This window comes from Phymastichus coffea, unplaced genomic scaffold (assembly GCF_024137745.1).
Source record: "Phymastichus coffea isolate CEN01 unplaced genomic scaffold, Cenicafe_Pcof_1.1 PCOF00016, whole genome shotgun sequence".
Classification (NCBI taxonomy): Eukaryota; Metazoa; Arthropoda; class Insecta; order Hymenoptera; family Eulophidae; genus Phymastichus; species Phymastichus coffea.
The window spans coordinates 4696120-4708301 of NW_026706827.1; the positions used below are offsets into that span (position 1 = coordinate 4696120).

Genomic DNA, 12182 nt, shown 5'->3' on the forward strand with positions numbered 1-12182 from the left:
TATATATAACAGATTTGTGTTTTTAACTAATGTGATTCTAATGTGAAAATTGGAACATGTTGCTTCTTTCTGGTGGAAATTTCTTTAGGAGTAGGGACGGGGGGTGTGGTGTTTGAGGTCTGATTCGTGAATGGGATTATTGCTTGTGGGTTCTCATTTTTTTGTTTGTCTATTACTATTTCATCCAATGCATATTTTTCATCTTTTGATGGAGTTTGGTTTCTCTGTTTGAGCAGTGGTTTATTCAGTGCCACCAGTAATTGTGTTATTGAACTAAATATGGCTCCTAGCAAATATGCAGAAATTCCATATATAGAGTATAGAGTGTAGCCTCTGATTATTACATTGATTAAACTTTTACCGCATTGAAATATAATGGCGGTCATTATGATGGCAGAACTTATAGAACCAAATTTAGTTAGTTTGGTGATGAACTTGTTCCATGTGCTTCCAGCGATGTTGGTTAGTGATTGTTCTGTCAGTATTAGGTTTGATACTAATCCTCCCTCTACACTTTCGTCGCCTCGCATACTTCTCGCGATTACGTTGAGGAGTGATGCTTTCTCCATGGGAAAGAGGATGTGATTTTGTAGTTTTTGTAGGTCTTCTTGGGAGTAGATCCCACTGGTCGCCAATGATTCTAGTTCCGTCGGTTTCCATGTTATTTTGATGGTCGGTTTCAAGGTCAGAACTGCGTTGGTTGTTCTTCTCGGTATTGGTGTCAAATTTATCCATTCGTTTCCTATTTTGTAGTATTGGGGAATGATTGTGTTACAGTTTATTTCTGTTCCTGTTTTCATTAAGATGTGTGTTTTTGGTGTGAGGTAAATGTTTCGTTTCTTGAAATGACTAGAAGTTGCGAGAAACATTTGTCTGTATGAAGTAGTTGAACTTCTGTAGGCGTACATTGTATAATATGTACGGCTTCCCCTGCCAGGCGAGCTATGTACCCGGGCTTCTCCATGATGTTGTACGCAAATTCATCTGGTGAGAGGGACGCCAGGGATAAGGAGTTATATAGGACTTTCCTTTCCAATTCACATTTTTGTTGCAATATATCTATATAGAGGCTTTTTATTTCGACCCTAAAATGTTTCTCTACATACACAAATTTGCTATTGAAATACGTGAATAGATCATAGCTAAATATCCCTTGCTTCGTTTGAATATCATTGTCGTACAAAATATTGAATTGGGTTCGTTCATATATAAAAAGTTTTGGATGTTCAGTTGTGATTAAGATTCTGTTGCAAAAACTCATGTTCCCTCTAGTTGACAATGCAAAGGATACTTCGTTCGTACTTATGCTAAAAATCGTTTCATGATCAGGTGAGCTTATTTTAGTGACCGTTCCTCTATACAGTATATCGTATTGATTCTCGAAACAGTCCTCGTGCGGTAGTAATGACCAAAAGGTGTAACCCCCTTCCATATCGATACAATGTTGGTCCGAAAACTTACATACTGTACCCGAATTTAATATTAATCTATCATTGTTTAATTCGACTACTGCATAGCTTTCTAACAAGGTTATTTTTATAAGTCCCTGTACGAGAACATCGCTCCACGTACCAAATCGGTCGGCGTAGGCTGCCCCTGAACAAGTTTTTCCCTTAACGTTTCCTGCTAGATCTAAACCTACACTTTTTGTCGAGTTAATCCTTAGGTCGGCTATTGCTATACAAATTAATCCTAACTAGAATTAGTCCAATTATTGTTAATAAAAAACTTATACCAGATCATCAGTTCGGATTTAGATGCAATCACTCAACGATCGAACAAGTTAACAGAATTGTTAACGTTGTGAGAAAAGCCATCGATGACAAACAGTACTGCAGAGGCATATTTCTCGATGTCGCCTAGGCGTTTTACAAAGTCTGGCACAATAGGCTTCTATATAAACTCAAGAGAATGTTTCCTGAACGTTACTATAAGTTATTAAAAGCATATCTCCATAACAGGTCATTCCAAGTTAAAATAAATGATAAGGTATCGCAGCATCAAGCAATAAAAGCAGGAGTGCCACAGAGAAGTGTTTCAGACCCAACGCTATACCTGCTATACACGTAGGACCTACCAAAGTCTCCAAGCAGCAACTATAACAGCAACTTATGCTGATGATACAGCAATTCTAACAACACATCATAAAGCAAAAATAGCAACAGAAATATTATAGGAATACATAAATCAACATTTACATTACTGGCTTAACTCGTGGAAAATAGTAGTAAACGAGAACAAATCAATACACACTACATTTACTCTTCGGAAAGACACCTGTCCATCTATTAAATTAAATGATAAATACATTCCTCAAAGCGAACAGGTAAAATATTTAGGTATACACTTCGATCGAAGGTTAACATGGAAAGAGCACATACAGTCGAACCCGCGGCACTTCTCGTTGCGGCACTTCTTGCGCCCCCGCACTTCTCGCTGGCTGCGCCGCGGCACTTCTCAAGGGGCAGGGCCGTACACTGCCCCTTGCGTACCAGGGGGTCTCTCTTTCTCTTACGGCCTTATTGGAAGGCTTATTCTTCCCTCTTTATAATTTTAATAGATTTCCGAATATGTATGGATAATCCGACTTCAAACTTTTAGATTTATGGATACACATACATAATCCGACTTTAAACTTTTAGTTTTATGGATGCAGATAATCCGATTTTAAACTTATGAACCCATCTCTTTCTCTTACGGCCTCACCGGCAGGCCTCACCTGCCCTCTCTTACTTCTAGAACTAAGATGTGATAATGATCTCGAGATAACCCTCGGCTATCCCCGAATCGCAGCCGAAACTGGTAGAGGCTGAGACAGCCTTGCGTAAACCGCGGCACTCATTTCACCCAAGCTGTTGCGTGCAGCCCTGGCTAATCGCCACACCGCCAGACGAGCGAAACATTGAGGAAGCATGCCGCATCTCATATGTTGTCATAAAACAACAGGCAGACGCTTGCCACGTCGAATCAACCAGATTACACTTAATGTTTTCCGAGATATTAATATAATTACTTAATAATTACCCCGAGACCTGTCGGTACCTGCTGTGGAAAACATTGGGATTGCCCAGAAGTTTTCCCGGCGCGTCCGACATCTATCGGTCCGATGTATTTTAATTATTCGCGCTTAGCTCTACCTAACCGTCTGCTACATCAGTCTATTTTGACTTTCGAATCTATCCAGTCGAAGATTTGTTTGTGTCATAGAAAATTTTGTCTCGAAGCATTGCTTAGTTTCCTGTTGATTATATTTACATAGTCAGTCAGTTTGTTGTATACAGTTGTATACACTATATATATATACATATATACGTATATATTTATAGATTTGTACACGTTGATTGACGTTTTTGAAGTGACTTTTTTGCAGTGAATATTTGAACGGTAAGTGTATTACGTTTTAATAATTTTATAATTTTCCTCCACAAAATAACGCAAGAATGTATTTTTAATTTGATATTTATATTGTTTTAACCCGTAAAGTACATATTTTATATATCTGCTAATTAATTTGTTTATCAAAACAAAGTTATAAGTAAATTTTAATTAACAATTTAAAATAAATTAAAATTTAAGAATCTTTCTACACTTATTAAAAAACTTGTAAAAACAAGTATTTGATAGTTTTATAATTTTTATCCAGTTTATTTGCAGTAGAAAAATTCAATTATAAATTGTTTATACATATGTATATATCCTTTAAGGCCCATGCAGAAAATGGATGATGTAGCGACAAATTAATTACGATTTTCATCGTATAATTAAAAATAAATTATATGTATTTTTTCTACGTTGGAACTTTCAATTGTTTGAAAAAAATTATTTAAAATGAAAATTTTCATTCGTGAAAAATTGAAACCACCAATCGATTCTATTCAAAATCCAAGACGAAAATTACTATGACGTTTTTTTGTCAGTGTATAATATTTATAAGCAATTGAAATTTATTAAAATTATTATGATTTTCGACAATTAATTATGCCAATCGATTCTATGGAAAAAAATTATGACAATAAATCAAAATCTGACGTAAAAACATCATAGATATTTTCGCCTTGATTTTTTTCGTAGCTTCGATTGATGCTTTTATTTTTTGAAAACCAAAAATTTTCCACTAAATTCTTTAAATAATTTTTTTATAAACCATTGAAAACTACAAAAGAAAAAATACGTATATTTTATTTTTTTATTATATGTACAATAAATGACGAATTATGTTTCATTTATATATACTATTGTTTACTGTATTATTTATTTACAAAAATTTCTTTTTCAGATTGCCATGTCTAAGTCTTTAACAGCAGCGCAAATCTCCGATATCAAACAGAAACTGTTTGAAAAGCAGTCGATGGCCAGTCTTGCTAAGGAATATAATGTATCATCAAGGACAATCGGGAGAGTGAGGGACATGGACGGCCAGCAGCAGACAGGCCTAGAATCTCCAATCATCAGGAAGCACCAGGTGAACTTGTCGATTAAAGACAAACTGGACATCATCGCCAAGCTTGAGAAAGGACAATCGACGGATGATTTGGCAAAGTTCTATAACGTCGATTCTTCAACTATCAGAAATACCAGATCTTCAAAATCAGATATATTGAAGCGTAGCTTGGCGCTGGAGCAGTCAAAGCAACCATTAGATAGTAAAAGAATTCGTACAGAAGAAAACATCCGTGACACAGCGCTATATTCTTGGTTCGAGGACGAACGTGCTGCTGGAATACCAATCTCGGGTAGTTACCTCCAAGAAAAGGCTTTGGAGCTCCACAAAGCGAAAGGACTCGAAGGCGATTTCAAGGCGAGCAGCGGTTGGCTCAACAATTTCAAGAAGCGCTATGGTATCAGAGAATTATCTATGCAAGGAGAAAAATTGTCTGCTGATAGTATTGGAGCAGAAGACTTCAAAAGTGAAATGAAGAATTGCATCGTAGAAGGAGGCTACTCTTTGGACCAAATGTACAACGCAGATGAAACGGCCTTATACTTCAGATCGCTGCCACGGAAAACTTTAGCTGCAGGCCACGAAAGACAAGCAGCGGGATTTAAAGAGCCAAAGGAACGAGTCACGGTCATGTGCTGCGCCAATGCGACGGGATCGCATAAAATTACGCCTTTAGTCGTCGGAAAATTTGCAAAACCAAGATGTTTCGCTAAGTGTAAAGGAGAAAATATTTTGTTACCAGTGAAGTATACTAGCAGCAAATCAGCCTGGATGAACAAAAAATTGTTTTTGGACTGGTTCGAAAACGTCTTTATTCAAGAAGTAAAAGAAAAACATCCAGTGCATAGGAAAGTGCTTCTTTTACTCGACAATGCGCCATCTCACCCTTCTGCTGATGAGCTGAACCAAATCGACGAGACGATCCAAGTGAAGTTTTTACCGCCGAATGTGACGGCTTTGGTTCAACCTATGGATCAAGGAGTGATAGAAAAAATGAAAAAGATGTACCGAAAAAAGCTGTTGAAAGAGCTTTTCCTACAGCAACGTGGAGGCAGTACGAAAGGCAGCATTCACAAATTAGCGCAAAAACAAGATATGAAAGATTGCTGCTATAGAGTTTGGAACTCTTGGAATGACATCAACGACCGAGATATTTCCCATGCCTGGAATCGGTTTTTTGATGTCGCTGATTTTCCACGAGAGCAACGAGTTTCTGCAGAAGAAGTCAATCAGTTACTTGCCCTTCTCAGAGATGCTCCAGAGTACGCTGATTGTACTTTTGACATGGCAGCAGCTTGGATTGCAGCTGATTTTCAAGAAAACGCCTGGGAGCGTTCAAATGTTGTTGAAATTTATGAGAGGTATGTAAAGATGTTTTCAATAAATAAATTTATATATATATATATATATATATATATATATATATAATTTCATGATACGTTGCATTAAAGCATGCTATAATTTTTTTTTAGGATGACAGCATCTAGTAATGGCTCGGAAGAAGGAGAAGAAGAAGAGGAAGAAGGTGAAATTGAAGAAAGCGATCGTGTATGCCAACCAGAAGAAGAGGTTTCACGCGAAGATGCGTATAAGGCTGCACTGACACTCTTGAAGTTTCTTGAGAATGATTGGGATTCTACGCCAGGCCAAATCAAAAATATCCAAAATCTTGCAGATCATGTTATTACTAACTAAGCCAATTACTAATTACTAGTAAGTAAACTAATTACTAAATAAGCCAATTTGAGTTTTTCATAATTTAATTTTGATATTTATGTGATTTCTGAGTTCCTATATGTAATAAAAAAATATCTAGTTTGTACAATGAAAATAAAATAGATTTTTATTGATTTTTTACCAAACGCGTTGTGTATTGTGATTTTTATTGAAAACGAGACATGATGAAAAAAAATACCAGTATGTAATTTGCAATTGCTTATAAAAATTATTTAAACGAATTAATAGATCTTTTATTTATAAAAACTAAAAAAACCATTGGTGTTATTAGTTTTTCAAAATCGGTAGTTTTTAAAAATTTTGAATCGTTTATAATGATTTTACACTAACAAATTAGAATCTGACAAAAAAAACGCGATAGAGAATGTCTTAGATTTTCTCGTCAAACCAATTGATGCTTTTAATTTTTTTAAAGAAAAAAAAATTTTCCGATTTATTTTAATAATAAACAAAATTTTTAGCGATTTATTTTTATAATAAAAAAATAACAAAAATATAAAAAAATATGGTATTAAAAAAAAGAAGTATTTCGTTCGTTCATGTTTTACAAAGAAATTAAATAACTAATTATTGCCTATACATATGTAGAAATCATAAATAAAATTTATTTGCGTTCAATTTTTTAAATTATCAAAAAAAAGTTGACTATCATATTAATTATACTTTGTTGTTAACGTATGAATTTTGTTTAATATAAGGCGCAGCTGCTTATTTTGAACTATTTTTGAGGGCCCCAAAGGGCCCGCGCGGCAAGCTACAGTATGCCCATACCTGGCCGTACGCTCTGATTGGCTGCCGCTCACCGAGAAGTGCCGGGGCGAGCTACTCCCGAGAGCGAGAAGTGCCGCGGGTTCGACTGTATTTACAAAAAGAAAACAGAATTAAAATGGAAGAAAATGTACTGGCTCATAAGAGAAAAATCGGAGCTGACAATCGAAAACAAACTTTTACTATACACAGCTATACTCAAACCAGTATGGACCTACGGCATTCAATTGCGGGGTGCTTCTTCAAATTCGAACATTGTAATTCTGGAAAGATTCCAATCGAAAGTACTTCGTAATATTGTACGCACGCCTTGGTTTGTCCCAAACGAAATCATTCAAAATGATCTAAAGATTCCAACAGTAAAAGAAGAAGTTAAAAATTTCTACGTAAAATACAATACTAGACTTCAAAACCACACAAACGATCTTATCAGCAAGCTTCTCAAAGATTCAATCAAAAACATCAGACTCAAGAAACATAAAATAATGAAAGTTTAAACAGAATATTGTACAATGTCTCTCGATAATGTTAAGAACTAGTAAGAATACTCACTGGAGTAATCTTCTGTATCCATGTAAATTAATCATATAGTTATAAAAATTTACTTATTGTTTTCATGTAGACAGATTGTAAAGTACCTTAGGAGTAAATAAAAAAAAAATTTTTCTTGACCTTAGTTTTGTATTCGATTTCCTAAGCTACATTCGATATCTAAGTGTGGGGTTGAGTACATATTTAGCTAGGTCCTTTTCGTTATCTTATTGCCAAGTGTGTGGTAAGATAACATGAAGTATAACTATATTGCCTAGTCAGTGGTATGGTGAAACTTCAACCATTCGTGGCCGAAAGAGAATTTTTCACGATTATTATCCAAAAGAATAGACCAAAAAGGTGCACCTGAGAACTATGTTGCGTTTACCGACATAATAGTACATGCATAAATCTGTAATATCAAAAGTATTCCAAACATTTGGCGCAAGCTTATAATCGGCTTTAATGATATTACTGTTTGTCCCTATTAAGAAAATCCGGCTAAAAATTCGAGGTTAAATTGTTACATGGATATCTAGTTGGATATTTATGTGGATTTCACATAGATTTTATATGGATATCCAACCTGGGAGCCACGCACTTATTGTTAATGCAGCAGTGAGAGAAAAGAAATAATTGGCCTAGACGGACGCGGAGTTAAAGTGATTACACGGAACGATACGACAATAAATGCAACGCGACCGCGCTACTTCGCTATTTTACCATCGCTGAACGATTCACGCGACTTACTTGGTAAGGCCAAACTGCCGAAAGCTAGGGCGATAGTCAATAGGATGGAACGTCTCTGCTGTTGGCCCTTGCAGTTCTTTACGTTGGTCGCTTCTCGTCTCCCTATTTACTCCCTATTTACTTTAGGATTCCCCTGGATTCTCGCGCACCTTAGTTATTCGTCGGGGAAGCCGGGAAAAAACCACGGGTCATTTTCTTGCGCTGATCAAAATACAACGAATACCGTTTTTCACCTACTTCCGGATTTCTTCTTTTTTCGCACAGCGCGTAGTCATGTACGGTAAAGCAGTGTAAGCAACTGACAGATGCTCGCGACGGTAGTAGAAGACAATAACGAGCGACTCTCAGTAATACATATAATTCAACTTTCCAAATTTAGGAATGATTTTGATTTAAACTAGAAAACTTATATCTGAAAATTCAAGTTCATTTTTATAATATTTATATACTGCTTCTATTTGCAATCAATGTCGGTTATGGAATGTAAGAGGCAAGTTTTCAAAGGATTATTATGTTTATTTACGAGGGTGGTCCGATAAGTACTTAGCCTCACCGCCTGATGGCGCCACTCTCTCAAAAGAAATATTCTATCACGTAGTACAACCTTCTCGATGGTTACTGTCACGATTTTAGCCGGATCGGAGTTGTAGTTTATTTTTGAGAACGTGTGAAAGCAAGTGTGTCCGTTGATTTTTGAAAAATGGAAAAAGAGCAGTATCGGTCGGTGATTCGATTCTTGTTTTTGGAAGGGAAATCGCGCAGCGAAATCAAAAAGCGCTTGGATGCTGTGTACGGTGACTCTTCTCCTTCGATGGCGACCGTCAAAAATTGGTTTAACGAGTTTCAACGTGGTCGCACGTCGATTTTTGAAGAGCCACGTCCAGGTGCTCCGAAAACGGCTACCACGGAGGATAACGTAACAAAAATTCACGATCTCGTATTGGCAGATCGACGATTGAAGGTGCGCGAGATATCTAAGACCGTAGGCATCTCAAAAGACCACGTGGGTCATGTCCTGCATGAAATTTTGGGCATGAGAATCGGTCTGCGCGATGGGTGTCGCATTTGCTCACTCCGGACAACAAGCGCAACCGTGAGACAACTTCAGAGCAATGTCTGACGCTGTTTAAGCGCAATCCGAAGGAGTTTCTGCGTCGTTTCGTAACAGTCGACGAAACATGGATCCACTGGTATACACCAGAGACCAAGGAACAGTCGAAACAGTGGACTTTACCCGGCGAAAGTGCTCCGAAGAAGGCGAACACTGCCCCATCTGCCGGAAGGGTGATGGCCACCGTTTTCTAGGATTCATAAGGTGTGATCTACATCGACTACCTGGAGAGGGGCAAAACGGTCACAGGGCTAAATATAATATAACAAATTATTGGGCCGATTCGACGTCGAATTGCAGAAAAAACAGCCCCATTTGGCTAAGAAAAAAGTGCTCTTCCACCATGACAACGCGCCGGCTCACACCTCCACCGTCGCCATGGCCAAATTGGTCGAATTAGGCTATGAACTGCTGCCCCATCCACCGTATTCTCCAGATTTAGCCCCGTGCGATTTCTTTTTGTTTCCAAACTTGAAAAAGTCACTCGCCGGGCAGGAATTTGAGTTGAATGAGGAGGTAATCGCTGCCACGGAAGCCTACTTTTCAGACCTCCAGAAAATGTATTTTTCAGACGGGTTAAAGCATCCCTGGGCCAAGTGTATCGAACTAAAAGGAGACTATGTTGAAAAATAAAACGCCACTTTTCCAAAATTTTCGTTTTTCTTTTGTAAGCTAAGTACTTATCGGACCACCCTCGTATATTAAGTGTTAAACCGGCGATAGTTTTCAATGACAATCCGGAATCTCTTTTTTAAAATTCTTCGATATCTTTTAAAATTATTGCTTATTTTCACATCATCATCAAACCATCAATTTCCATATTTATTTTTAAAGCGTTATGTAGACAGAAGTTTTTTTGCCTGTAGATTTAACAGTTTATATACTTTTTGTTTACTTGATAGAGATGCAAGTAAGAAGAGAGGCACAAAGTTAAAATATTACCTTTGATTCGAAGTCCGAATGATCTTATCATTTATTTGTTTTGTTTTATTATAAAGGAGGTTTGGATTGACTCTACACTAATAACAATAATTCTTTAACTTATTAATTACTTTATTAATGAAATAAGGATTATAATTATAATTATAATTGTCAGCCGGCATAAAAAACCCCAGTCATAGGTGGGGGAAAAGCCATTGGGCAATCATAATCATACTAATCCGAATGATATGAATAAACAAAGGCAAAACAAAGAACAGAGAAATGTTACAATACAAATACATCTATCGACTTACATTAAGACGCGGTGGAATGGCCAGTCAACTTATTGAAACCTACTCCGGTGACTTTCGCATGTGCACAATCGGACAGGAAGGTGTCCCCAGGATAATAAAAAGGACCTCGGTAGCTCCGATGTCTCGAAAACGGGTCAGTCAGCCCTCGCTACCTCATAGCCGAGAAGAAAGTGGGCAAAGCCACGTGGTTAGAGACATCCCAGAGAACGCGTCTCGTCCTCTCCCAAGGTAGCAGGCTGTCCTGTCTTTGGGCCTCGACGGGTCACCGGGTCGGTTACAGAATCGCAGAAGCTTGAGGTAGAAGAGGGCTTGTGGTCACAATTCACACACTCAAGTTGCACAAGTATATCGGCTCGAGAGAAAAAGAATGGACGCAAAGTGAGAGCGAAATAGACTCGTCTATCCTATCAAGACAACTGGCTGTTACTCTATTAGGTCTGCCGCATTGAGAACGCGAAAAACCGCTACTCTCATTAGGGGCTTCAAGCAAGAACCAATGAGAAACCTGGAAGATGATGCATCTCTCTACCTAGTCTTTCGTCTAGCCGACGTCACCGACACATGTAGGGACCTTAGGGTTTTTCCCCACACGTGTTCAGCTGTTGGTGGAGGGATGCAACGTCCTCACTGATGATCACAGAGATAGTGCACGAACTAAAAATATTGAGCGCATATGTCGCGAATACTTTTATTAAAAGATAATTAATATCTAAATGAATATGAAGAATAATGATAGCTATTTGAATTCGATTTTTAAAAGCAGATTGAATAGGTTGTCATACTACTTTTTCCCTTTTAATTTCCTGGCTGAGAAGTTGACTCTTTAGATGTTTGTATATTTCCACCACTTTTTATAAAACTATTGAATCTCATTTCAAAAGAAATTAAATTTAAAGAAACTTTTTTATTTTTTAAGTTTATTTATAACCTGTCTCTCATATAGAGATAATAAGCAACTGTTGTTGTTATTAGACACACACATACACACACACACACACACACACACACACACACATATATAGCAGTATACTCCAATAAGTATACTGTCATTGTTTTACAATTAAATTGAAATAACTATGTTAATTTATTTGCGCATTCATGAGTTTATGTTTTTTTAGTCTGGTGTTGGCGATGGTTAAATGCCATATGTCTCGACTAGTTTAAGTACAGCTTTATATATCAACAGAGTTTATATTCAATTGACAGCTCCGATTTTGTTCCGATAAGTCAGTACATTTCTCTCCATTTTAGATCCGACCGTTTACGTTTAGTAAAATATATGTTATTTCCGTGTAAGTCTTCGATCCACAGGAATATCTAGATATTCTACTTGATTGCTTTGGGAATATATTCACCGTTTAATATAATAAAAAGAAAAATATATTTTTCAAGTGTAAATGTTGTATGTATTGATTTGCTTTCATTTACTATTATTCTCCAGGAGTTAAACAAATTTTGTAGGTGATTTTTTATGTAGTTTTGTAATTTTTTAGTTGCTATTGTTGCCGCTAGGTGTACTATTAAAATTTCTGTATTATCTGCATATGATGATGTCAAGATATAAATAGATTTTGGTAAATGCAAGGTATATAACAGATATAGTGTTGAA

At 36.8% G+C, this 12182-nt stretch overlaps 1 protein-coding gene across 1 annotated transcript; it reads left to right on the forward strand.

The window, feature by feature from the left end:
* Positions 1–4282: 4282 nt before the first annotated feature.
* LOC131675172 (jerky protein homolog-like) lies at positions 4283–6136 on the forward strand. The gene is made up of 2 exons (XM_058954045.1): positions 4283–5802; positions 5914–6136. The coding sequence occupies exons 1-2, from the start codon at positions 4283–4285 to the stop codon at positions 6134–6136; spliced, it is 1743 nt and encodes a 580-aa protein (XP_058810028.1).
* The last annotated feature ends 6046 nt before the right edge of the window (positions 6137–12182 follow it).